The sequence below is a fragment of the Tamandua tetradactyla genome, chromosome 1 (assembly GCF_023851605.1).
Source record: "Tamandua tetradactyla isolate mTamTet1 chromosome 1, mTamTet1.pri, whole genome shotgun sequence".
Classification (NCBI taxonomy): domain Eukaryota; kingdom Metazoa; phylum Chordata; class Mammalia; order Pilosa; family Myrmecophagidae; genus Tamandua; species Tamandua tetradactyla.
Window position 1 is genome coordinate 57154033 of NC_135327.1, and position 25494 is coordinate 57179526.

At 57.1% G+C, this 25494-nt stretch overlaps 2 protein-coding genes across 2 annotated transcripts; both read left to right on the forward strand.

Moving 5' to 3' along the window:
* Positions 1–563: 563 nt before the first annotated feature.
* Positions 564–16590, forward strand: ADAM33 (ADAM metallopeptidase domain 33). Its single transcript, XM_077116773.1, has 22 exons — positions 564–719; positions 2854–2933; positions 5249–5325; positions 6845–6923; positions 7126–7202; positions 7282–7471; positions 7691–7756; positions 8006–8077; positions 8264–8430; positions 8517–8601; positions 8699–8841; positions 9329–9506; positions 9622–9711; positions 10042–10237; positions 10356–10464; positions 10557–10755; positions 10830–10907; positions 10990–11098; positions 11183–11321; positions 12642–12733; positions 12858–12984; positions 13278–16590. Exons 1-22 carry the CDS (start codon positions 620–622, stop codon positions 13282–13284), a joined length of 2460 nt encoding a protein of 819 aa, XP_076972888.1. The 5' UTR covers positions 564–619; the 3' UTR covers positions 13285–16590.
* A 3955-nt stretch (positions 16591–20545) lies between these two features.
* Positions 20546–25263, forward strand: GFRA4 (GDNF family receptor alpha 4). Its single transcript, XM_077161478.1, has 6 exons — positions 20546–20594; positions 22572–22917; positions 23008–23117; positions 23219–23353; positions 24060–24151; positions 24325–25263. Exons 1-6 carry the CDS (start codon positions 20546–20548, stop codon positions 24406–24408), a joined length of 816 nt encoding a protein of 271 aa, XP_077017593.1. The 3' UTR covers positions 24409–25263.
* Positions 25264–25494: the final 231 nt, after the last annotated feature.

A 25494-nucleotide genomic window follows, 5' to 3' on the forward strand; every position in this document is an offset into this window, starting at 1 on the left:
CAGACTTTGGGAGGCTGGCTGGGTGCCCCGCGTTGGGGAGATGATGGCTCTACACCCGGGCGGGCTGGGCATCCCTTCGCCCCGCCCTGAAGCTCCCAGGACGGCGGCCCCTGCCCGCTCCCCGCAGCACCCGCGCTGGCCTCCGAGGCTCCGGGCCGCGGCGCACCTGCCTCCCTTCCCCCAAGGGATCCCGCGGCGAGGCGGGAACCGAGGTCGGCTCAGGAGACCACAAGGGGGACACTCTCGGGCAGACCAAGGAGCCCCTGGCGGCCGCCCCGTCCCCACCCTCCACCCGACGTGTAAGGGCGCTTCGGGACCTACCGGGCGGCGCGTCCCCGCCGCGCCCCACCCAGCGCGACAGATTCTCCTACCCCCCCACTCCCGGGCCGGGAGAGTCATCCAGGTTCTCCGAGGACTCACAGGGTCCGCTCTGCACCTCCAGGGTCGCGACCCCGATCGGCGGCGGCCGCGGCGTGGGCGGGGCCCCACCCATGGTGTGGGGGTTGGGGGGGCCCGAGCGGGTTGGGAGGCGGCCGGCCGGGCTGCGCGGGGCGTGGGCGGCGGCCACCCAGCGGGGCGGGGCCGGGAGCCCGTCCTGGAGGCCGGAGCGCTCACAGCCATGGGCCGCGGGTCCTGGGGAGTTCGGGGGTCGCCCACGCTGCTGCTGCTGCTGCTGCAGCTCCCACCGTGGTGGGCACCAGGGACCGCGGCGCTTCCAGGTGAGGACCGGGGTGCGGATGCGCCAGGCGGGCAGGCCAAGAGATTGATGTTGGGGCGGGGTTGGGGCTGGGGGATGCGCCCAGAGCCTCGGGAGTATCAGGGATGGGAGAGTTTGAACAGCCCCCACCCCACCCTGGCTGTCCCCCTTTTCCCCGTGCAGTGAGAAGAGCAGGGTATGGGGAGGGTCAGGGTGGGTCTCTGTGGGAAATGCTGGTGCCTAGGCCGGCCTCCCTGTGGCCTTGCCTACACTCTGCCAGGCTGCCACTCTTCTGCCAGCAAAGCAGGAGGCGCTGCCTGTCCCCTCTCAGCTGCTGCCTGGACTCTCTGCTCTGCCAGCCCCCCCCAGCTCTACAGCCCCCAGTGTGACCAGATCTTCCTCTGGGAAGCCCCCCACCCCCATGGGCCCCAGAGCCTGTGTTCTGCCCTCAGGCTCTAGGACTTTCCACCACACACTTACTCCCTCACCGGCTTTGGGACAGCAATGATGTTGCCTTGTTTGGTTAGATAGGGAAGGACTTATTCCTGCAGCTGGTGCCTGGTTAGCAGGGCCCTTGGGAGGGCCGCAGCTCTGCCCCTTCCCAGTTGAACCTCCCCAAACCCTCTGTGAAATGGGGCTGTTAACCTCTCCAAATGGACAGGGGGACAGCCAAGTCCTGCAAAGGGAGGAGGCCTGGCCTGAGCACTGTCCGAGGGGCTGGGTGTGTGTGGGGGACCCAAGAGAGGGCTGTGGCTGCCTGTTGGAGGGCTGACCCTTCATGGTCCTGCTCAGCCCTGGGGCCCAAGGGGAAGGCTGGGAGGGCCACAGCCCTCATGCCTTTCGGGACAGTCCCCAGGCATTCTGCTGCTCCCTCCCCTTCCAGGCCTGGCCAGGCCCCAGGGGAGGCTCATGGGGAGTCGGAGGGCTCCCCAACACCAGCCTGCTCTCTTGGTTTTCACTTCTACTCTACTAGTCACCATGGCTCCTTCTCCCTCCATCAAAGTGCCTGTGTGTGTGTGTGTATACACAAGGCTGTGTGGGGACACACACACACACACACACACACACACACAGTGGCACATCCTTCCCTGTCACCCCTGGAGACCTGGGATCTACTACACCTGGTTCTCCATACTCAGTTAACCCCTCTCTGGGCTACGAGACCTCCCCCTCCCTGCCAGACCCATGCAGACCCCTCCTGACATGGTCCCTTCAGCCTCTATCACAGGCTCCCCCACCTCTGTCCCCCACTGGCTAGTCTGCCAGAAGGCAACTCACTCATTAATCTGGGAGGGCTTCTTGATGGAAGGGGACTCCTGGAGCTGCTGCTCTTTTAGATCTTTGATGTCCGGGGTCTGGCAGAGAAGATGGAGGAGGAAAAGGAGTTGGGGGTCCCCAGCAGGTGCTGAGCTACTTCCTCGGGCAGCCACTGCCATCTGAACTTGATTGGAACCAGGCCTGGGAGGGGTGGGGTGCCATTCTGGGAGCTGGCTCCCTAGACAGGGCACAGAGACTGCAGGCCCCAGACCTGGCAAGGGCTGCTGGAGCCCAGGGGTGGGCCAGGGGCCTTCCAGGGGAGCATCTCAGGCATCTGGGCTCTGGGGTTCTTCTTGAAGACTCCTTAGGCCGCCCCAAGCCTGGAGCACTCAGGCTCTGTCCTCTGGACCCCCACACGCTGAGGACAAGATGGGGGAATTCCTGGGCTCGGGGGTGCTTTGGGCAAGGCAGGCCTCCTCACATAGCATCTGGTATGGCCTTCCTCAGAGGGCAGGGACTGGGGAGGCCTGGTTTCCTCTCTGCACAGACCTCTCGCCCCAAAGGCATCTGCTGCCCCTTCTAGAAATGCCCGAGGCGCCCTCCCCACTTCCCTTCCCCTCTGCTCGGGAGGGCTTGGCCTCTTCCTGGTGACCTCTGACTCCCAAGCCCTCTCCTCCCCCAGGGGCCATTTGGGCTTTTTCCCAACTGATCTGTCCCTTCCCAAGCTCCCCCATCCCTCCTCTGCCACCTCCCGGGTGGCCCTTGGTGCCTGCATTGCTCCGGGCAACACATGGGTGGTGAGGATGGCGTCTGCCCCCCCCAGGGCTTTGGACGTCCTTGAACCCATCCCTCTGCTGCCCCACCCCCGTGTCTCACACTGTGCTCTGTCCTCACCCCAGGAGACCTTCCTGGAGAGCCCGTCACCCCACACTGGGTCCTGGATGGCCGATCCCGGCGCGTGGTCACCGCGGAGGAGCCGGTCAGTGTCACACTGTCCCTTCGTCAGCAGGGGCCCCGGATCTTCCAGCCCCTTTGCCCCTTCCCAAATCCCAGTGTGACCGTCTGGCTGGGTCCCGGGACCCTCTGTTACTTCAGGCTGCTCCTGGCAGGGGCGCAGGCGGGGAGGGAAGGCCTCTCCACGTCAGTCTGCACACATGGAAGTCATTTTCTTGCTTCCTCCCCCATCCCTCCTCCCCCCCTTCCCAGAATTAGCTGGGCCATGCCCCCTCCCCCACTAGGCAGAGGTGGGTCCAGGCTTTGTGGGGCCTGAAGCTTTTCAGGGTCTCTTGAAGAAAATACCCACATATCTTCACTTTGCAGAGTTTACCAGAACATGAGACCCCTGGACACACTGCTGTCCTCCCCCGTGACCCTACCAGGGGGCCTGGAGCAGCACCCTCACTGGCTGGGGGGAGGGGAGTTCCCTTCCAGCTGGGGGTCAACCCCTGGGGCCACCCAGCTGCAAGCCCACCCTGCTTCATTTCTCCAGGACGCTCTGCCGCAGCCTCCCCCTACCTCCTGCTGATCATTTTCCAGAATAACTGCACTCATCTATGTCCCATAGCCCAGTTGCTGTGGGTGCCAGGAAATGGGCATGCCTGTAGGCCACTTCATAGGGGCAAGCTGAAGGCCAGAGAGGGTGGAGAAATTGTCCCAGGTCACACAGCTCTTTAGCCTGGAAGCCTGAGACCTGCTGAGGTCTGAAAGACTTCAAACCATTGGCCAATGTCCCAAGGCCAGGAAGCCCTCCTTGCTCTGAATTTCCAGGAAAGGGGGCAGCCCACTGTCCAACCCCAACGAGAAGGAAAGCAGGGGAGAGCTGCCATGAAGGCTGACAGGTCCCCAGCCTGAGTCCCTCAGTGGGGTTCCTTGGGCCCCCATTCACGTGGTCACAGATGGCACTGGAAATCGCTGGGGGAGGGGAAGACTGGATGCACACTGGGGTCACCCTGACCATGGGCTTCCCCCCTCCCCAGCCTGTGCTGTGACCACGAGGGCAATCCCAGTGGGGCTCTGCTGTCCCCACTTTCCAGCCCCTCCCCCAGGAAACCTGCCAAGAAAAGGAAAGCAGACAGAGTTGAAACAGGGAGTCCCCTCCTAGAGGGAGGAAACACTCACATTTCAGGCTGGGGCTGGGGATTACCGGGAGGGCAAGAAGTAAAGAGAGCAGGGGCCGCAAGGGACAGAGAGGGCAGCATGGGGTGGGAGCCCCAGAGGAGGCGCAGAGACCTCAAATCTGACCTGCTAGCTGGGCCCCCGCCTTTCCCCCAGTGCAGATCTTTCTCCAAAAAAGTAAGTTGCGTTCCAGCCACATGAGCTCATCCTTGAGCCCTGTGGGGCCCACGGCTGGGGAGGCGAGGCCTGTCTGCTCCCTACCTGCAGAGGATGCCCCCACCCCCAAATTCTCCCAGCTCCTTGGTTGTGGTTCCAGTGCAGTTCATATTGAGATAAAAGGGGAGGGCCAGAAAGGGGGGGGGAGCAAACATTCCAAAGAGACGGCAGTGCCCTACCCTTCCCCCCCATCCCCTGGCCACAAGGCTCCTGGGCTGGCTCCAACTCTGGGAGTCTCCCCACAGCAGAGACGGGGTTGGGGGAGCTGGCTGCCCAGGACCCCCTCCCCTGCCATCGAGCACAGGAAGCCAGTGTTTTTCTCTCCGCCTGAAATGGGGATCCTTGTTTACTTCATGGGCTCAGTGAAGCAGGTGTGGAGTGAGCGTGCCAGAAGCTGAGGGCAACCTCCAGATGTGTGTGTGTGTGTGTGTGTGTATGTGACTGTGTGTGTATGGAAGCTTCTAGAACTGGAGGTGGAGGTAAAGTCTGAATTCTGCAGAGGGAGGGTCAGCAAGACTTGGGAACAAGAGGCTGTGAGGAGGCCTGCACCATGCCACTCAATGTCCCCTCCTCAGCGTCCTTAGGACCCCACTGTCCTCCCCTGCTTGGGGAACACCTCTGCCAGCTTGAAAGAGAAGAGGGGGCTGAGGACAGGCCAGGCACCTTGTGCCAGGGCCCCTCTCTGGCTCTCTGCCCTTTCCAGGGAGGATATGGTGAGTACCCGGCAGCTGTGCTCAAGTAGTTGTCAAGTCCCTCGTGAAGACAGCAAGCATCCTGAGTTTGGGAACATCCTTGTCTGCATGACCTCACCCCCATGCCTGTCCATGACACCTGAGACGCCTGCTGCCCCCTACCCAGGGTTCTTCCCAGGAGCTCATTCCCCAGCTCGCGCCCCGTCCTGCTGCCCCGAAGGAGGGAGGCCTGGATACCTGCCACCTCAGCCCTATGCTCCTTCTTGTCCAGGTCTCAAACCTAGACGTGGGTCTGCTGGCTTTGGAGGCTGAAGGCCAGGAGCTCCTGCTTGAGCTGGAGAAGAATCAGTGAGTTCCAGGCTGGGGTTGGTGGTGCTGGGGTGTGGGTAGCTGGACACACCCTCTCTCTGGAGGGTATTGGCACCGGTGCCGGAGCTGACATGCATCCATGAGGGGGACTGGATGGGGAGGGGGCCCCGAGGAGGTGTGGTGACAGGGGCAGGCTTGTGTCTGGCCTCTTGAGGCTGATGTGGACTGTTGAGGCTGGAGCAGCCCCACTGTGGGCATGTCCCTCATCCACCCCCAGGAGCATCTCGCAGCCAGAGATGAGTGAGTCCCACCCAGTCGGTACCCACAGGGTACACTGAGCCAAATGAGAACCTGAGAAGGGGTTCCAAAGATGGTGCGAACGGGAGGCACTCCAAGGAGGGCAGGGACAAAGAAGCAGTGACTACAAAAGTTCAAAGCAGCAATTCAGAAAGCAGCAATTTGTCTAGTCTGCCTGGGAGACCTCCAGCTGCAGAGGAGGGAGCATGGAGAAATGAATTTGGGGAATCCCAGAAGGGCCTGTTCCCAGGCTACGAATGTCATTTTAGTCCCGAGTGTCCTGGGTAGAGCAGAGTCAGAGATTTTTGAGCTGGTGAGCAGGCAGAGCCCAGCCTGGGGAGGTGGGGGGGGGGGGTAGGAGGGGGTGGTATAAGATGGAGCCCATCAGAGGCAAAGGGGGGTCTTTAAACCATCCAGACTCTATCATCAGTACTGATCACTTATCAAGTGCTGGTAGCACTGCCAGCCCTGTGCTAAGCACTCTACACACATTTCATTCTCCCCATGGAATCAGACAGATCTGGGGACGAACCCTGGCTCCATTATGACTAACCTTAGCTTCTCTGGGCTTCAAATTCCCCACTCATTAAATGGGGTGATCAGATCACCTCCCTTCTAGGGAATCCAGGCTAGAGAAGGTGGAGAGAGCAGGAGTCACAGGTTTTTAGAGAGGTCTAGGGGTGAGGAGGTCAAGGTGATTTTTTCTTGAAAGAGATTCCTTTATGGTTAATCCACCCTGGTGGGAAGGGGCCTGAAGATGGAGGCATTCCTGGAGTGGGGCCTGGAGAAGGTTTGTGGGATGGGGGGGAATGTAGGGGAGGGGGTTGACCAGATGCCTGGAGACTTCACCTACTTCCTTGGCTCCAAGTCCCATCTGCTCAGCAGAGTCCCCAAAGTCCTCCCCTCCAGCCCAGCCTCTCTCTAATGTCCTTGACCTGTGGACCCAGCCACCTGCTAAGGGCCCCACGAGGACCACATGCTGTTCCCTGTTCCCCTCCTCCCTGGTCCTTCCTATACTCCCTGTCTCCCATGACCCACGTCTAGATCCTCACCGGGTCTCCCTCATGGCCTTCACCTATCTCCTAAGGCCCAAGATCCTGCTGAGCTGAGCAATGCAGATACGCCTATCCCTTTTCTAAGGCTGCTTCTCAAGAGCTAGCCTCTTGTAGAGCTGCTCAGTTAGCATTCAGGGAGGAAGGCTGGCGGGCATCCTGGAGGAGGCAGCGCTGAATGAGGTGATATCTATGACACTCACTCCCAGCAGGCTGCTGGCCCCGGGATACAGAGAAACCCATTACAGCCCTGATGGGCAGCCGGTGGTGCTGGTCCCCAACCACATGGTGAGACTCCATGAGCTCTGTGGACAGGGTGGGAGTTGCTGGGGGGCTGCACCCGCTGAGGAGTCCCACCCCCCCACCCCTGGGTCCTTCCAACCTCATCTTCCTCCTCCTTTTCTAAGGAGAGGTCGGAGCCAGCCCCCCCCTCCCAGGCCTTCCCACTTCAGCCTTGGCTGAGATGGGGGTCTGGACCCGTCCTCTGCAGGATCACTGCCACCTCCACGGGCACGTGAGGGGCTTCCCTGGCTCCTGGGCCGTCCTCAGTGCCTGCTCCGGGCTGAGGTGAGCAGCTCTGGGGGTGGACAGGGGTGGGGCTGGGGACGGCGCTCACATGGCCCCTCTGCACCACCCTGCACCCCAGCGGCCTGATCGTGCTCAGCAGCAATGCCAGCTATTACCTCCACCCCCGGCCCCCCGGGGCCGCTGAGGACCCCTGGACCCACAAGATCCTCCGGACGGAGCAGCTGCTTGGCTGGAAAGGGGCCTGTGGCCACAGGGACCGCGGGGGAGAAAGGGCCACGGCTGGCCATCCTCATGTCCCCCCAAGCAGGGTGAGGGCAACTGACAAGAGTGGGGACGCATTATTCCTAGCCCTCCCCATCAGAACAGGCCCCAGGCTGCCCCCCTCCTGCCCTGTCCTGATATTGTTATTCTGAGGCTAAAGAAACAGGTTCTAGCAAATTCTTAAAGTTAACTTTGTGAGGGTGTGGTGGGGAGGGTCAGGGCCCAAGTAGGGCCGCCTGCCCCAGGGCCGTCATTGCCGTCCCCAGGAGAGGCGGGAGGCCATGGGGAGCCCGAGGTATCTGGAGCTGTACATAGTGGCTGACCACACCCTGGTGAGGGGACAACCAAGGTTGGGGGGCAGGACAGGGCGGGCGAGTGGGGGGTGGGGAGGCCCTCACCTCCTCACACTGCTGAGGCCCACCAGCCCAGCTTGCCCTTCCTTCCCTGCCTCCCTCTTTCCATAAAATTGATTGTGGTTATATCAATATACAGACAACATACAACTCCCCATCTTAACCACCTTGGAATTTACACTTCGGTGGTGGTGATTCTGCTTCCGATGTGCTCCCCTCACTTTCCAGTTCTTGTCGCAGCACCGGAACCTCAGCCACACCAAGCGGCGGCTCCTGGAGGTTGCCAACTACGTGGACCAGGTTGGGGGTGGCAGGGACAGAGCAGTAAGGGGGGCGACTTCGGCACGGGCGGGTGGATCCTGTGTGTGGGGAGAGCGGCAGGTGCGGGAGGAGGAGAGGGGGCGAGAACCTGGGGGAGGGGACGAGCAAAAGCCCTAGGGGGTGGGGGGGTGCTAGGTCCCTGGCTTCAGCCCTGCCCCACCTCAGTTCCTCAGGACTCTGGACATTCAGGTGGCGCTGATCGGCCTGGAAGTGTGGACAGAGCAGGACCGGATCCGCGTCACGCGGGACGCGAACGCCACGCTCTGGGCCTTCCTGCAGTGGCGCCGGGGGCTGTGGGCCCAGCGGCCGCATGACTCGGCGCAGCTGCTCACGTGGGTCCGCCACGAGGGTCCTGGGCGGGCTGGGGGGGGACCCCCCTCCCAGCCCCCGCCCGGTCACAGTCGCGCTCTGCCCTTAGAGGCCGCACCTTCCAGGGCACCACAGTGGGCCTGGCGCCCGTTGAGGGCATGTGCAGCGCTGAGAGCTCGGGCGGTGTGAGCTCGGTGAGGCCCAAGGCGAGAAGGGCGACATATGGGGTGGGGGGAGGGAGAGAGGGGGCGGGTCAGCCACGGTGACCGCTCCCTCCCCTCCCCCTCCCAGGACCACTCGGAGTTCCCGATTGGCGCCGCGTCCACCATGGCCCATGAGATAGGCCACAGCCTCGGCCTCAGCCACGACCCCGACGGCTGCTGCGCGGAGGCCACAGCGGAACAGGGCGGCTGCGTCATGGCGGCGGCCACGGGGTGCGCTCGCTGGGGGCGGGGGGCGGTTAGAGTTGCGGGAAAGGGTCTGTGCGACTTGGGAAGGAAGGGGCCGTTCCTTGGCTGCGTTTCTTTAGGTGAAAGGGTTATCCCTCATTTTTCTCTTTTGTGAAATGGGATAATAATAGCACCTGCCCTTAGGGTTGTTTGTGAGACTTAAATGAAGGAAACGTAAGCAAAGCGGACTCTCAAAATACTTTCCGAGCTACCTAGCGTTGTTATTCCAACCCCGGGACGCAGCTGCAGCACCGGGTTGGGACTCGCATCCCTCGTTCCCCGCTCTGGCTCACTGTGCGTCTTTGCGCGGGTCATGTCCGCTCTCTGGGCCCTGCCTCATGGAGGATCCCAGCTGCCCTGTGCTCAGGCGCTGATGGCGCGTCCCGCGGCTGGTGGCCTGCCTCAGGGTGGGGGGCGCGGCCCAGCGGGTGGTGGTGGTTCCCGCACACACGACGTCCCGCGCTGCCTGCAGGCGCCCGTTCCCGCGCGTGTTTAGCGCCTGCAGCCGCCGCCAGCTCCGCGCCTTCTTCCGTAAGGGGGGCGGCGCGTGCCTCTCCAACGCGCCCCAGCCTGAGCTCTTGGTGCCGCGGACGCGCTGCGGGAACGGCTTCGTGGAGGCGGGCGAGGAGTGCGACTGCGGCGCCGGCCAGGTCAGAATTCCGGGCCTCATTCCAGGGGCCCAAGGCCGACCCCCGCCTCGCCCCCGTCCTCGAGGCCTGGGGCTCTGCGCCCTGACCTGGTCACCCCTCTCCTTTCCGGCCCAAGGAGTGCCTGGACCCCTGCTGCCTGGCCCACAACTGCTCGCTGCGCGCGGGGGCCCAGTGCGCACACGGGGACTGCTGCGCGCGCTGCCTGGTGAGCCTGGAAAGCACCGGGGTGCGCGGGCTGGGGAATGGGGTGACATGCCTGCTGCTGTCTCACCTTCGGCGCTTGGGAGCCGCCTGCCGGTCTTCGTTTACTGGCGCTCTCTCCTCTCCCCTGACGGTGGCTGGTTCTTTTCCATGTGTGGGTCGACGGGATTTCCTGCAGCAACTGGGTCTGTGGCTTCTCGGCCCAATATTCCCTTCTCCCCAGCCCCAGCCCCGCCTTTGAGCCGCGCTGTGGGTGTGGACCTCTCACTGCCTCTATTCTCTCGGTGTCCTGGTCTCCCTCTTGCCGCCCTCCCCGCCCGGGTCACCTGCGCAGCTGAAGCCGGCGGGCGTGCTGTGCCGTCGGGCGGCAAGCGACTGTGATCTCCCCGAGTTCTGCACGGGCGCCTCCCCCTTCTGTCCCTCCGACGTTTACCTATTTGACGGCTCGCCCTGCGCCAGGGGTCGTGGCTACTGCCGGGATGGCGCGTGTCCTACGCTCGAGCAGCAATGCCAACAGCTCTGGGGGCCTGGTGAGATGGCGTGCGCTGTTGCAGCCCTTTTCTCCCTTCTTCTCGGGCCGGGGGAACTGAGGCCCTGGAAGCGTTGGCGCTGCCTGGGCTGACCCTGGTGGTACCTGCGTTTCCCCAGACGCTGGCCCAGCCCCGGAGGCCTGTTTCTGGGTCGTGAACTCTGCGGGAGACGCCCAAGAGAACCGTGGCCAGGACAGCGAAGGCCACTCTGTGCCTTACCTCCACAGGTAGCCCATGGAGCAAAGGGGGCTGGAACGGGGGAGTGTTGGAGGAAAGGGGACACCACATATCCTTTCACTTCCCTTCACTCGGTCCCCAGAGATGCGCAATGTGGCAAGCTTCTGTGCCAGGACGGGGAGGGAAGCCCCCGTGCAGCCCATGCAGTGCGCGTGGACTCCACTGTCCATCTCGGAGGCAGAGAGCTTACCTGCAAAGGAGCCCTGGCACCTCCTGGTGCCCAGTTGGACCTACTTGGCTTGGGCCAAGTTGAGCCGGGCACCCAGTGCGGACCTAGAATGGTGAGCCCTGCTTGCCAGAACCCGCCCTGCCCTGTGTCCACATCTCTCATGCCCAGTTCACACACTGCCCACAGGTGTGCCAGGACAGGCGCTGCCAGAACGCCACCTTCCAGGAGCTGGAGCGCTGCCTGTCTGCATGCCATTCCCACGGGGTGAGTAGCCCACAGGGTAGTGGGCTGATTTTGGGGTCCCTGACCCCTCATGATCCCCCTGTCCTCCTCTTTCCCTCTGCAGGTTTGCAATAATAACCACAACTGCCACTGCGACGCAGGCTGGGCGCCACCCTCCTGCGAGAAGCCAGGGCCGGGTGGCAGTGTGGACAGCGGCCCGGTGCAGCCTGAAAGTGTGTGAATGGGGCAGGGGTGCAGGTGGGGGCCCCCCAGGCAGTGCATCTACTCAAGATTCAGCCTCACCCTGTGATCCGCAGATGGTGGCACCTTCCTGCTGGCGGTTCTTCTCAGCTTTCTGCTGCCTCTGCTCCCCGGAGCCGGCCTGGCTTGGTGCTATTACCGGCAATCGAGGTCCTGCCTTCAACGGGGCTGCCCAAGGGGCCCTGCATGCTATGGGTAGGCTCTGAATGCCCAGCCCCTGAGGCTGCAGCTCCCTGCGTCCTGGCCCACTCTGTGATTCTGCTGCTGAGACTCTGCCGGGTTGCATGGAGTCCAGGGAGCTGGAGATGAGATCCTAGGCCATGTCCTCAGGTGCTTCCACCTGCAAGCCTGCCTGGAGAGGCCATGGAAAGCAGTCTTATGGAGGAGGCCCCAAAGGCCTCCCATCAAGTCCAGGGGATGGATCTTGCCCCTTCCCCCACTCCATCACCTCAGGGCAGGGCTTCTGTACCCTATTCCCATGCCCCAGCTTCCTGTTTCCGACACCAGGTGGCTGCCTCCTCACCCTTGGCTTTGGCCTCCATCAGTTCATCCTGAAGTTTGGGCTCCACTGGGCCCTTCTAGGCCTCTCCAGCCTTTCTCGGTTTCATGAGTGCCATGGCTTGCTGCCACTTCCTTTGCCTAATTCTCTTCTGTTACCTGCTTCAGGTTCCTAAATGCTGGGCACAGCACATGATTTCATTCCATGCCATGGTTAGCTGTGGCACTGGCTGCCCCTGTGCCAGGGGCCCAGTCCTGATCCAGTCTCAGGGGGCATAGGAAGAGGGTCACATGATACCAGGCATGGTGAACCACAGGCATCCTTCACTGGGTCCTGGGCAAGGCGGGCACTGTAAAGCCATGTCTGACACAGCCTGGCCATGCAGGTGCTCCCGGCATGCTGGGGGAGAGGGCAGGAATGGGGCCAGGGGGCACCCCAGACAGGAGCAGGGCTCCCACCGAGTCTCAGGTACAAGCTGGGAGGCCTTTGATGTGCTGAGCAGTGGTTGTGGGTCTGTAGGCTGAGCAGAAAGCTGGGTAGCGCTTAGCTTGGCAGCAGGAGGGGTTGAGGACAAAGGGGACTGTACCACCTCACCAGGGCAGAGTCTTGAGGGCAGAGGAGACCATGGCAAAGAGATATCCAAAGAAGCTACAAGGTTCTGGGAGATGGGGCAAGAACAGCCAAAGATGGCTTGGAGTCTTCTAGGGTAGCATGACCCCCAGTGGCAAGATGGTCCTTGGGGAAGGACATCCTGCCCTCTTAGGGGCCTGAGTGATGTCAGTGTCTGGAGGGTGCCAGATAGTGGGGTGGCGCTGCAGCTTGGGAGGAGTGTCAGGCTGTGGAGGGCGTGAATTTCTCTCGGGCTCAGGAAGGGAGCCCAAAAGGGTGCTCTGTGCAGAAGCATGGAGACTCAAGTCAAAGGGCCGATGCCTTGCTGTCGGCTGCAGGGAAGCAGTTCCAGATGCTCTGCTCAGGGTCACGGTCCCAGCCTCCTGGCCTCTTAGCCCACTGCTCAGGCTCAAAGCTGGCCCATGTGGGGACTACCCCTCGGGCAGTGCTCACCCCCCCAAGCTGGGTCCTATAGCCACTGGAGTGCTCCGGCCCCTGGGTGAGTGAGGCACCAGCAGGAGATGGAGAGGGAGGCAAAAGATGGGCCCTCCTTTTAGATGGGACCCTCCTGCCCTACTTTGCACCCAGCTACCTCATGTCCCCTGTGCCCCACCTGACCCCAGGGTCTCCTACTCACTGTGCTCACAGTACCAGCCCTCCACCCATTGCTCCCCAGACCTTGAGAATTCTGCCACAACCCAACAGCCACCCTGAGAAGCCTGCGCCCTGCAGCCTTGCCTGCACCCCAAGGTGGGTGGAGACCCTCTTTGTCCCATTGCTCATCCACCAACCTCTTTTGCCCCCATCTCACTGGCCATACTCTGAGGTTTCTGGCTTTGGAAATGGGATGACCTCTTGGAGAAGCTCTTGTCATGGAGACTAGGATGTCGGAAGTCCCTGGAGTGAAGGAGGGAGAAGTAGCTCTTCCTGGGACATTGTTGCTCACTGAAGGAGGACGGGGTGGGGTGGGGGTGGGGGTCCCTGCACTCTGGAGTCTTCACTCTCCAAGGATAACTGATCACCTTCTTCTACCCCCTCCTCAGCAGGTAAGTCCAGAAGCCAAGCTCCTGTCTCTGGTGAGAGGTAGCACCTACGAAGAGAAGACTTAAAGACTCAGGGCCACCCACACCCACGCCATGGACCTGGACCCCCAAGGGCAGAGCCAGAGGACAGCTGACCCCCGCACTTTCGGCAGCTTGTCTAGTTGAGCTCCGTCCCACTCCCTCCCAAGAACCCAGAGCCTCATCAGGAGTTGTTTCCCTGCCCCTCCACACTGGTGGGTCATGTCAGGGTTTCCCTGCCCCTCCACACTGGTGGGTCATGTCAGGGTGCACCCTCCAGTCCAGTAACCCATCAATCCAAGGAGCGAAGGTCACATGGTCTCTGACCCCCCTCACCAGGCAAGACTGAGTCCTACTGGGCATCCAGAAAGCCTCTTTCCTGGGAGCCTGGGTGTGTCTGCTATACATGCTTTACCCACACCAGCTCTGCAGGGGGCACTGCCTCCTGGGCCAGATGCTGGGACTCCAGGGACCCTGCATTTTAGACTTTTGTGGGAGCCTGGCTCCCCGAAAAACAAAACTTTGGGCCCTACCTTCCGGCCTTCTCCTGCCCTGTTTATCCTCTAGATGCTTCCTCACCCCCCACCCCCATTCCTCTGCCCGAGGTTTTTGGGTATGTGGGATCTGCTGTAGTCCCCTTATTTTGGACATTACTCTCTGGGAGGGTACAGAGGGAGCCATTGTTGAAAGGACACCAGAGTCAAAGTCAGAAGAAAGCTGTGTTGCTCTTGGGCCTCTGTGAGTCTTTTCTGTCTGTACATTCAACCCCAGTGGGGCACCCTGAGGGTCACAAGGAGTGGTAGCTTGTGGGTGGGACTTCAGCTAGCACCCAGGGCCCCAGGCATCTGTCTGGGCATCGGATGCTGCTGCTTGGCTTGAATAACCCCTCTGACTGCCCACCTTCCCCACCTTGGACAGTCTCAGACGCCATTCACTTCTTGGGCTTCATGTAAGAGTTCCTTGCTGAGTCACCTTTTGTGTCAGTCAACTGTTGCCACATAACAAAACCACCCCCAAATTTAGTGATTTAATAGAACGACCAACTCTGAGAGTTGACAGATTTGGTTGAGCTGAGCTGGGTAGTTCATCTGGTCTCAGGCTCACTTACATGTTTGCAGTCAACTGCTGGTCCTCTGGGGTTGGTTAGCTATTGGTTAGGGTGAGAGAAGAGACTAGGGTGAGGTGAGTGAGGCCATGCCTTAGGTACAAAACTAAGGGGGCACAAAAAGAGCAATCAAGATAAATGATACATATTTTTAAAGTTTCTATTGTGACAATATATATACAACATAAAATAATAACAAATAACATTTAACGCACTGTCAAAAAATCAAAAGCAATGGAAAAATCCATGATGAACAGATTTCAAAAATTTTAACTAAAGTCAGGATCAGTAATACTGCCATGCCAATTCATGGAACCCAAGGCGAAGGAAAAATTAGAAATAGCAGTCCTGAGGCATGTGCCTCACCTGCTCATGCACTCACCTTAGTCCCCGCTCTGCAAAAAAAGTAAGTAGAAGCTTGCAAGGCCTCGGAAGAGGCACCATTCTCACTTCTCTGTTGGCCCTGGCAAGTCATGGGCCCAGTCCAGATGCTGGGAAGGGGTAGCAAAATACATCTTAGAGGGTGTGAAGAATTGGGGAGTTTTTGCAGTCTTTGACTCCTTCCAATAGCAGACAGAGAAAAGGCAGCCCCAGGCTCAGGCTTGCCTTTACTCTTCCAGCCCAAGGGTCTGGGTGAGAGTCCTTTCTAAGGCCCTCACCCTCCCAGAAGAGGTGTCTGGATCTTTAGGGCCTCCAACGACAAAGGATCCTGGAGGACACAAAATTTTCCATCTTGTCCATTGCCTAAGACTTTCCAGATCCCTTCTTCCCCAACCCAGTGGAGACCCCCGGGAAGGGCTGGATGGGAAGGAAAGAGGGCAGAGGAGGAGAAATCCAACAGGTGAGACACATCTGGGGCCTGGGATCACCTGGTTCACAGTGAAGAACTTGGGAGAAGAGAGTCAGAGGACAGAGCTGGGGTCGGGTCATGAGCAGATGCATTAGGTGTGGAGAAGGTGAATGGAGGTGGGAAGGGAGGGGTGGCTACATCCCCCTAGGGCTGAGCAAAGGGGTGCTAGGAGGCAGAGTGAACATCAAGTGGTGGTGGTGGGGTAGGTAGGTGGGGTAGGCCACCCTGGGGTGCCTCTGGGGCAGCTAGTTCTTTCTCTGACGCTGGTGTGCAGGTTCCCTCTCACCTCTGCCCCTCCCCTGCGACCCTTAAAGAAGGGTGATGCTCACACCTTCCATGGTGTGACACCCACAGAGACAGGTGGGGTGCAGGACTGCCTTGTGCAATCAGAGGTTGGGCTTGCATTTCCCTCCCTCACCCACTGTCTCCACCCACATGTCAGTTTACAAGTGGATTTTTGTGGAATTAAATACACAGTGGCATGCCAGTTTGCATTTTCTTCAGTGGTCGTGGTTTATAGTAGCAAAGGGCCTGTAGTGACCTCCCAATTCATAAAATAAATTAGAAAATAAGTCATGCAAACCACGGAGAGATGGTTTATCATATCCTGGGGTGGCCGGGCAGATGGTGGCTCTTAAAATAAATGTTGAGTGGTTTTAAAGCTCAGTAGTGACAACAAAAATCAGGTAGGGAAAGAACCTGGGATTTCAGGAAACTCACTTGGCTCTTGGGGATGTGGGCTGTCTTCCGATTTCAAGTGACAGAAATCCCACTCAAGCAAGCTTTAATATAAAAAGAAGTTCATGGGATGGGGAGTTATTTCTTAGTGGATGCAGAGTTTCTTTTTGGGGGTGATGTACAACTTTTGGTGATGGATGATGGTGATAATTGTACAACATTGTTAGTAATTATGCCATTGATAATACAGTTAAAATGGTTAAAATAAATTTTAGATAATATATATTACCACAATTAAAAAAAGTTACATGAAAACAAACAAGTTTATGGGCTCACATAACTGGGATACCATTAGGTTTTGCATTCTCTAACTCAACCTATTGGCTTTGCTTTTCTTTGGAATGATTCAGACAGGTTTCCCAAAAGGTGCCTCTGACAGGTGCAAGTTTACCTTCCTCCAGCAGAGTCGGCCCAAGGCAAAGAATGTATCTTTTTTAGTCCCAGTAAAAGGTCCAGAATTAAGTCTGATTAGTCACCTTGGGTTACATGTCCACCCATGAGCCAATCGCTAGAGCCTGAGCGATGCTGAATTTTCATTGGCCAGGGCTGGGTCATGTACCCTCCCCTGCAGCTCTGAGTGGGACCAACTGAGCAGAGCCAACTGTGGTTTCCCCAAAGGTAAAGAAAGATTTTATTCAAGGCAAAAGACTCAAACTGATATTTCTCCAAAGAAGATATACCAATTGCCAATAGCACATGAAAATATGCTCAGCCCAATTGGTCCTCAGGGAAATGCGAATCAAAACCACTGTGAGATACCACTTCGCACCCTGCCAGAATAGCTATTATTAAAAAAAATAAAAAGAGGGGTGGGCCACGGTGGTTCAACAGGCAGAGTTCTCGCCTGCCATGCTGTAGACCCGGGTTTGATTCCTGGTGCCTGCCCATGCGAAAAAAAAAAAAAAGCAAACAAAAAATAAAAAGAGGAAAATAATAAGCGTTCATGAGGATGCAGAGAAATAGGAACTCTCTTGCATTGTTGATGGGGATATAAAATGGTTAGGCTGCTATAGAAAAGAGTCTGGTGGTTCCTCAAAAATTAAATATAGCATTACCAAATGACCCAGGGATTCCACTTCTAGGCATATGCCCAAAGAATATGAAAACATATGTCCACGCAAAAATGTGTACACAAATGTTCATAGCAAGATTATTCACAAGAGTCAAAGGATGGAAACAACCCAACTGTCCATCAAGGATTGAACAGAAAAACAAGTTGTGGGATATACATAAAGTGAAACATCATTCAGCCATAAAAAGAAATGAAGTTCTGAAGCATTCTACAACTTCAACGAACTTCAAAAATATTATGCTAAGTGAAAGAAACCAGACACAAAGTTCACATATTATATGAGTCCTTTTATATGAAATATCCAGAATAGGATATTCCATGGAGAATAGAAGGCAGATTAGCGGTTGCTCTGATATGGAGGAGGTGGGAACGGGAGTGATTAGAGGGTGTGGATGTTCTCCTGGGGTGATGAAAAAGATTTGAAACAAGAGCTAGGTGCTGGTTGCATAACATTGTGCATGTTCTAAATGTCACTGAATTGTATGGTTTAAAATTATTGAACTGTATGTTCTTCAAGTAAAAAAAAAAAAAGGTTAACAAATAGATCAATAGGAGATAATGGAGGGCCCAGGAAGGACGATGACATGCGTGGCTTTTGTTTGGTAAGGCAGATGGCAACCCCACAGGTGTCCGGACTCTGCTACTAAAGAAAACGGGGAGACTGGATATTGGGCAGGCAATAAGGAGTCTCCTATCATATGACTTTATGTCAATAAATCTGAAATTTAGTAGAAAAGTATGACATCAAGAATGTCTATGGAAGAAATTGAAAATATGACCAGACCTTGAACTGTTAAAGAAATAGAATTGAGAGTTAGAAATCTATTCCCAAAAATGAACTTTAAACCCAGAAGATTCTACTGAGCTCAACTGAATGCTGGAGGTACAGGTAATTAGAATTATAGCTTTATAGTCTTGCAGAGAAAAGAATAAGAGGGAACATGCCCAATTCATTTTATGAGGATGGTATAGCCTTAATACCAAAATCTGATGAAGGAATAATGAGAAAGGAAAACTACAGCCCATTCTCTCTTATGAGCACAAATGCAAAATTCCTAGACAAATTATCAGCAAATAAAATCTAACAAGCTAAGTACATGAAAAATTCATTATTACCAAATGGGTTTATCCTAACAATGCAAGGATGATTCAGCATTAGAAAGCCTAAAAGATCCCTCTCACATAGTGATTCTCCTCCAGGGCTGCACATCAGAATCACCTGGGGGTGCTTTAAAAAAATACCAGTGCCTGGGTCCCTCCCCAGAGATTCTGAATTAGTTTGTCCAGGTTGAGGTGGGCACCAGTGCTCTGAGGTTTAGATGACAGATAATCATTTAAAGTGTGAACCCACGTGTACCAGGAGGAATGTACAGGAATGCTCATGGTAGCATTTTCTACAAAAGTTAAAAATTAGAAAAAAGTCAAATGCCATCCGTAGGAGAATAAAGTATCATAGGTTCATGCCGTGGAATATATATATAGCAGAGAAAAGTGTATGAATTTGTCTACAAACCCCAATATGAAAACATTTCAAATAATGTTGGGCAAAAGAAAAAAGCAAATTTCTGAGTGATCGGTATAATGAACTATTTATATAAAATCTACGTATATGCAAAACAAAATCTGGGAGAAAGACAAACAAAAGTAGCAGCTGGGAAGTAGTGCAGAGAAGGGGATTGGAAGTAGACACAGGAATTGTCAGGGGACTCAGGGCTTCAACTGTATTTGCAGTAGATGATTTCTTCTTTGGTTAATAAGTACTTGAGTGTTCATTGAATTACTCTTTATACCTTTTCATATATTCGAAATATTAAAATTTCATATTTTGAAAGTGATAGCATTAGTAAATATCCATATAAAGTTAGGTTTAACTTTTGATCTCAACATTTTTTTTTAAGTTTTAAAATGAGTTTATTAATGAATATTCTGAGGAAAGCAACAACTTTTGATTTTGCCGTTAAAAAAAAGTTATGTTTCTTCATGCTGTATAATACAGGTAATTAAGAGGCTCCTTTCTACTTGAATTCTCTGATAGTAGAGCACAGTATAGTCATTTCTGCATTGCTAGAAAAAATAAAATAGTCTCTTCTCGGCTTCTCTTCAAAAAGCAATGAACAACAACAGAAGATGGCACAAAAAAGCCATTTTTCCTTACTCATTCTGTAGTATTGGAGCCAGCATTTTTACCATGATAAGCTACAATTTTCACTTTATCCACTTTAATAAGCTCTGTCACCTCCCTGAATTCATCATCATTCAATACAAAAGTCCATGCATCAGGGCGGGCCACGGTGGCTCAGCAGGCACAGTTCCTGCCTGCCATGCCAGAGACCCGGCTTTGATTCCTGGTGCCTGTTCTCATGCAAAAGAAAAAAAAAAAAAAAAAAGAAATCCACGCATCATCGCAGAATCTGTACCTTATTTAGAGAGTCCCGTAGTAGCTCATCTAGGTTCTCCTGAAGACTGTTCCCCAAAGTGGCATTTCTGGATAGCTGATATGCTATGGCTTTGGAGGAGAAACTGTTTTTCTTATTCAGGCTGGCGTTGATGTCCCGGGGAGAAGGCGCCTCCTTACCCCACCACCTCTCAGCAGCTGTAGAGACCCTCACCATTTATTTTATTTTATTTTTGTTTTTTTTGCATGGGCAGGCATGGGAAATTGAACCCGCGTCTCTGGCATGGTAGGCAAGAGCTCTGCCTGCTGAGCCACCATGGCCCACCCCAAGTAACTTTTTGGATTGTCAGATAATGCTATTCACATTCTGATCAGGAGAGAACATCAGACAAATCCCAGAGGGATACTGTACAAAATAACCGACCAGCGTTCTTCAGAAGTGTCAAGCTGCTTGAAGCTTGAGGAACTTCTACAGATTGAGGGAGTCTCAGGAGACACCAAATGTAATCCAGGGTCCTGGACATTAGTGGAAAAACATGAAATTCAAAAGGTCTTAGTTAATAGTATTGTACCAGTGCTACTTTTCTAGTTTCTGGTTTTATCTAAGGAGTAACATTAGGGGAAGCTGGGAGAAAGGCATAAGGGCAACTGCCATATTTTTTCAGTTTTCCTGCAAGTCTAAAATTAGTTCACGATAAAAAGTTAAAAATAAAATGATGAAAAAAGGAAAAGAACAATGCTATTTTGTTCTTAAAGCCAATAGTTCATAACTTAATATGAGAAAGACAGGTTTTTTGGCCTGTGGCTTACAGCTGCTGTATGCTGGTAGTGGTGGGGGTTGGGCATGTGTCGGGTCCACGGCAGCCCATCCAGGTGCTGGAAAGCCGGATCCATCTGGAGGGAGCAGGCGGAGTGGGCACAGGGAGGGGTGGGGTCACTCCTTCCGCAAAGGCTCCGCCCAGCAGGACTGCACTTAACAGCGGACACCTGCTTTTCCACCACTCTGGGGAGGGGGTACCTGCTGCTCTGCCTCAGGAGGGCCCTGGGACCAGCTGGCTGGAGGGTGCGGTCGCCTGGGCTCACGGGTGACATGGCCCGCCGCCTGGGGTCCACGCTGCTGCTGCTGCTGCTGCTTTTGGGTGAGCGTCCACGACTGCCTCCTCCCCTGGGGGCAGGATGCAGAGGCAAGAGGGTAATTCCGGGAAAAGCAGCAGGAAGAGGTGTTGGCGTGGGGCAGGTGTGTCTGTGGGGTGCCGGGTGTGGGGACTGCACACCGCTGCAGCCCTCCCACTGTGGGATCTGCAGCAGCTCCCCCCACCCCTCGCCAGTCCTGTCCTGGCATCTCTGTCCCAGGAACTTTCTTTTCCTAATGCCTCCCCTCTCCCTGCTCTCTGGCCCTTCTCTCAGTCCTCCAACTTCAGTGATTCCGTGTCCCACATCTGCTGTTCCACCTGCTCCTACTGCCCCCTCCTCATCTGGGGCATCACCCAGGGAGGGGCCACTTTACAGGGTGCGGTAGATAGAATGGAATCTGGCAAAGGTTCAAGTCAGAAGGGATCTTTGGGCTGAGATGAGCCCTTCTGAGGGTAGAGGCCCGATAATTTTTCTCCTGGAGGAAAACGAGGAAACAAAGGAGCAGAGGAGGGCTGGAGACCTTAGGGAACCCTGGGCGCTGTTGGGTGTGGCTGAGGCCCAGGGAGGTGCTGGGCGAAGCTGTGTGTGCCACTCTGTGCGTCCTGGAGGTGAGAGGCAGCCCTTCTGTGGTGCATCCCCTCCACTCATTTCCCCACCGCAGCCCTCAGCGCCTGCCAGTCCTGTGCCTGTGTGTAGAGCTGACCATACTAAAGCCACAGCAAGAATCATATGACCCCCATTTCCCAATTCACAGCCTGCAAGGGGTGACCAGTGCCAGAGATGGGTTCCCACCAGCCCTGAAGCAGGAGACAACACCCCCCGCCCCACTCCTACAGAGCAGGGTGGTGTGGAGCCAGGCTGGGCACTTTCACTCAGAGTGGCAAAAAGTCGTCTCGCTGGCCAAGATGCTCCAGGGGCTGAGAGCACCCAGGGGTGAGACAGTGGCCCTGGTTTTGGTAACCCAGGCACTAGGGAATAGCTGGACTTAGTCCTGGCGGTGACCCTTCCAGGTAGAACTCGCCCTCCGCCCACCAACCCCCTGGTGTGTGGTTCTGCCCTGCCAAGTGCCCTCTCCGTCCCAGCGAAGAGCTGCTTATCACCCAGCTTCGTGCCTTCTCTGGAACCACTCATGAGTCCTTGAACCCTGCAGCTCAGTTCAGAGCCCTGTGTCCTGTAATCAGGGACCTTCTTGAGTGGGCCAGAGCCTTTGTGGGAAGCCCCCTTTCTCCTGACTGGTGGAGGGTGGAGAAGCCGGCTCGAAACCAGCGTCCAGATGGGGCAGGACCAGTCAGACTCGCAAAAGGGCCCATCAGTGTGAAGGGTTGAGAAAATTTTCCATTGCTAAAATCTTAGCTAAAATCAGGGTCACAAAACCCAGCAAGAATCCTGTTATTACAAAAGAGCTAGGAGCTGGGGTGGGCATTCTGGCCACCAGGGGCAGGAGGAGGCCATTAAGCCTCCAGGGATCAGTTAGCACCAGGAACCTACAGACCCACCCAAAGGGTCCCCAGGGACAGGAGAGAGGGTCAGGCGTCTCGCGAGTCAAGAAGAGGGGGGTTGAGGAGGGGCTGCTGTCCTCGGCGCCACTGGATACGTTTCTATTGGCCAGATCCCCAGAAGTCTCGCTTTGTTTACCCTGTGGGGTGGGGGTGGGGAAGGGACGTGATGGTGGGAGGAGCTCCGTGGGCTCTTCTTTGAACGGGTGCCTCATTTCATGGGGCAAGGGACCAGGGAGGAAAAGTGCCTCGATTTCTGGGAAGGCAACGTCCATTGCTGTTGCATTTCACGGACCCAGAATCCGCGGCTGCCCATCGTCGCGAGGGAGGCGGGCCAGGGCCATCCGCCACGCCTTCAGCCGCACCCTGCACCCCTCTCAGCCCACCCCTCCCTTCCCCCGCCCCGCCCACGGCGTGCAGGGCCGCGGGGTGAATGGCACGTGCAGGGCGCACGAGGGTAGCCACCCCCTCCTTAAACTCCCACAGGGTCCGCGAGCCCGGCCAGAGGGAACCGCTGCGTGGCCGCGGCCGAGGCGTGCACGGCGGACGCGCGGTGCCAGCAGCTGCGCACCGACTACGTGGCGCGGTGCCTGGAGCGGGCCGCGCCCGGGGGCTGCCCCCGCGCCCGCTGCCGTCGCGCTCTGCGGCGCTTCTTCGCCCGCGGGCCGCCCGCGCTCACGCTCGCGCTGCTCTTCTGCCCGTGCGCGGGCTCCGCCTGTGCCGAGCGCCGGCGCCAGACCTTCGTGCCCAGCTGCGCCTTCTCGCGGCCCGGCGCCCCGCCGCCGTCCTGCCAAGTGGCCTTAAACGCCTGCGAGCACAGCCGCGTCTGCAAGTACGGGTGGGGTGCGCGGAGGGTGGGGGTACGCGGGGGTGGGGGGTAGCGCGAGCCCCCGGGCTCACCACGCCCCCGCCGCGCCCGCAGGCCCCGTCTCCTGGCCTTTCAGGCCGCCTGCGCGCCCGCCCCCGGCGCCCCCGACGGCTGCTCGCGGGACCAGGCCCCCAGCTGCTGGCGCGCCTACGCAGGCCTCGTGGGTAGGAGCGGCCCCGATCCGGCGCGGGTGGTGGGAGGGGCTCTCGCTGTGGGCTGCAACCCCCCCATGAATCTATGAGTCTGCCCTCGGGGGGCCCCGCAGGCACTGCTGTCACCCCGAACTTCGTGGACAACGTGAGCGCCCGCGTGGCGCCCTGGTGCGACTGTGGAGCCAGCGGAAACCGGCTTGAGGAGTGCGAAGCCTTCCGCGGACTCTTTACAAGGAACCGCTGCTTGGGTGAGTGGCCCGGGTGGGGACAGCGCTCACTGTCCCCTGACAAGCCACCTGGCCCGGCGGGGGCCCACCTCAGAGGTGAGGAAATCTGGGCTTGTGTGGCAGCCACGCAGACTCACTCCCCGCTCTGAGGTCTTCGGTCTTCCTGTCCCTCCCGGAGACGGGGTCACAGACCCCACGAGGAATCCTCCGTGTGTCATTCAGGCTGGGGAGGGGATGAGTTAAAACAGAAGTTTTTGAGGGTGTGGGATTGAACGAGGCCAGATTCCTGCATCAGCCACTTGTGGGGAGTTTCCAGCTCCAAGGGACACCTGCCCCACCGTGGATCTGCCTCTCAGTGGCTCAGCCAGTCTGGGAGTGAAGGGGCCTGAGTTTCAAGCCTGGTGCCAGGACTTGCTGGGGAGAGTTAACTCCTCCAAGCCTTTTGTGTTCCTTCTGGAATGGCGATGGTAATGGTCACCCTTCCCTGTGAGGCTGGAAGCATCCAGCTCCTGGGGCACTTAGCTGAGATGAGAGCTGTCCTCATTTTGTGTTCTTCCCTGCCCTGTGCATCAGTTCCTGGAACCAGCCCCAGCACGCGCCCTGCCCTCCTATCCTTTCCACATGGAGGGCCCACGCCAGGTGCCAGGGATCTCGTGGTTAGTCCCTGAGGAAGGGCTCCTGTCCTAAGGGTGCCAGCTAAGCCCATCCACAACCCCTCCCTCCCCAGATGGGGCCATTCAGGCATTTGACGGTGGGTGGCCCCCACCCCTGCAGGACCGGCTGGACCGCCGCCTGGACCCTGAGCGCAGCCTCCTGCAGGTAGGTGCAGAGAGGGGACCGTGAGCTGGCAGCCCCCACTCTGTCTCCGTCCATGCCCTTTGATGCCTCATGGGCCTAGATGGAGACTCAAATGGCCAGGAATGGGGGTGCAGGCAGAAAGCAGAGCCAGGCATCTCCCCTCAAGTCTGCTGCTCTCTTTTCTCCCCACCAAGGTGTCCTTTGCAGATGGAGCTCTGGAGGGGAGCCCTCTGCTCACTGCAATCCCTGTCCTGGCCGTCTGGGCCCTGCTGCGATGAAGACAGCAGGCAGCACAACCACCTTCCCAGCCCTGGGATCTCGGCCATGCCTGTGGTCTGCTGCCCCAGTGTCCTCGTCCTGTGTCCCTGTCCCCGGGGTGAAGGGGTGAAGGGTGTGGGCTGGTCCCTTCTGTAGGTTTCTTGACTGTAGGTCCCTTTCTCCATAGACTTTGGGACCATGGGGTCTTCCACAGGTAGGGATGGAAGGGGTGCAGGGAGATAGTCACCTAGAGAAGGTCAGACACCATACAAGCTCCCAGAATTGTAGGGGATTGTGTTAATCTCCCAAGCAGATAATGCTCAGGGAGTGCATCTGAACAGACTTGAAGGCAAAAACATCCTCTTAAAGCCACAGCCTTCTCATGGTGCCCTACTGGTTAGGCACTGCTCAACTTTACAACCTCCTGCACCCCATGATTGCGCCCCAGGGTGGTGCCTGTCCTGGAAATCCTGCTTGATGGGCACAACCTGGTGCAGGAATCCAGTCCCCAAACCACATTGCCCTGGCCAGCTGGCCGCCTTCCCCATATATAACTCAGCAGCGCGCACACCGTTCAATAAATCCGCGTGCACTGGACTGACCTTGCTTTCACATGATCTACGTGTGTCTGGCTGTGTCCCTGCTGGCCTGGGTGACCTCTCTGGACTCCATCTCCTCATCTACAGATGAAATTGCTGAGCCAAATTGACTCTTGGGTCCCAATGGCAGTCCCAATTTTCATTGCTCACTCAGGTTCAGTTCTTTCCTTCTCTGCTTGTACTCAGATGGGAAAAGCTATTTCCCAGCCTGCCCTGCAGCTGGGGCGAGCAGGTGACACAGCTAACTACTGAATGGGAGCCACCGATAGGGCCTCGGGAGAGCCCTTCCACCTGGAACAGACACGCTGCTCTCTTTAGCTGTAGCCTCAACCCTGTCCCCTTTCTGCCTGGATGTGGTGGTGATGCCTGGGTGTGCGTGGAAACACTTGCCATGTGGAGTCACCGCACCAGCCCCAGCCTCCTTCCTCTGTGCTCCTCATTACATGAGAAAGTAATACCTCTATTTGTTCCAGGCATTTTCTTTTCTCCCCTAGGCTTATGTCCCTT

Bases quoted from the DNA above. Each gene is read 5' to 3' on its own strand.
- ADAM33 (XM_077116773.1), top strand. From the start codon at position 620: ATGGGCCGCGGGTCCTGGGGAGTTCGGGGGTCGCCCACGCTGCTGCTG. The intron at 7,472-7,690 runs GTGAGGGCAACT...TGCCGTCCCCAG, and splicing joins CTCATGTCCCCCCAAGCAGG to GAGAGGCGGGAGGCCATGGG. The intron at 11,322-12,641 runs GTAGGCTCTGAA...CCCACTGCTCAG, and splicing joins AGGGGCCCTGCATGCTATGG to GCTCAAAGCTGGCCCATGTG.
- GFRA4 (XM_077161478.1), top strand. From the start codon at position 20,546: ATGGCCCGCCGCCTGGGGTCCACGCTGCTGCTGCTGCTGCTGCTTTTG. The intron at 22,918-23,007 runs GTACGGGTGGGG...CCGCGCCCGCAG, and splicing joins GAGCACAGCCGCGTCTGCAA to GCCCCGTCTCCTGGCCTTTC. The intron at 23,118-23,218 runs GTAGGAGCGGCC...GGGGCCCCGCAG, and splicing joins CGCCTACGCAGGCCTCGTGG to GCACTGCTGTCACCCCGAAC.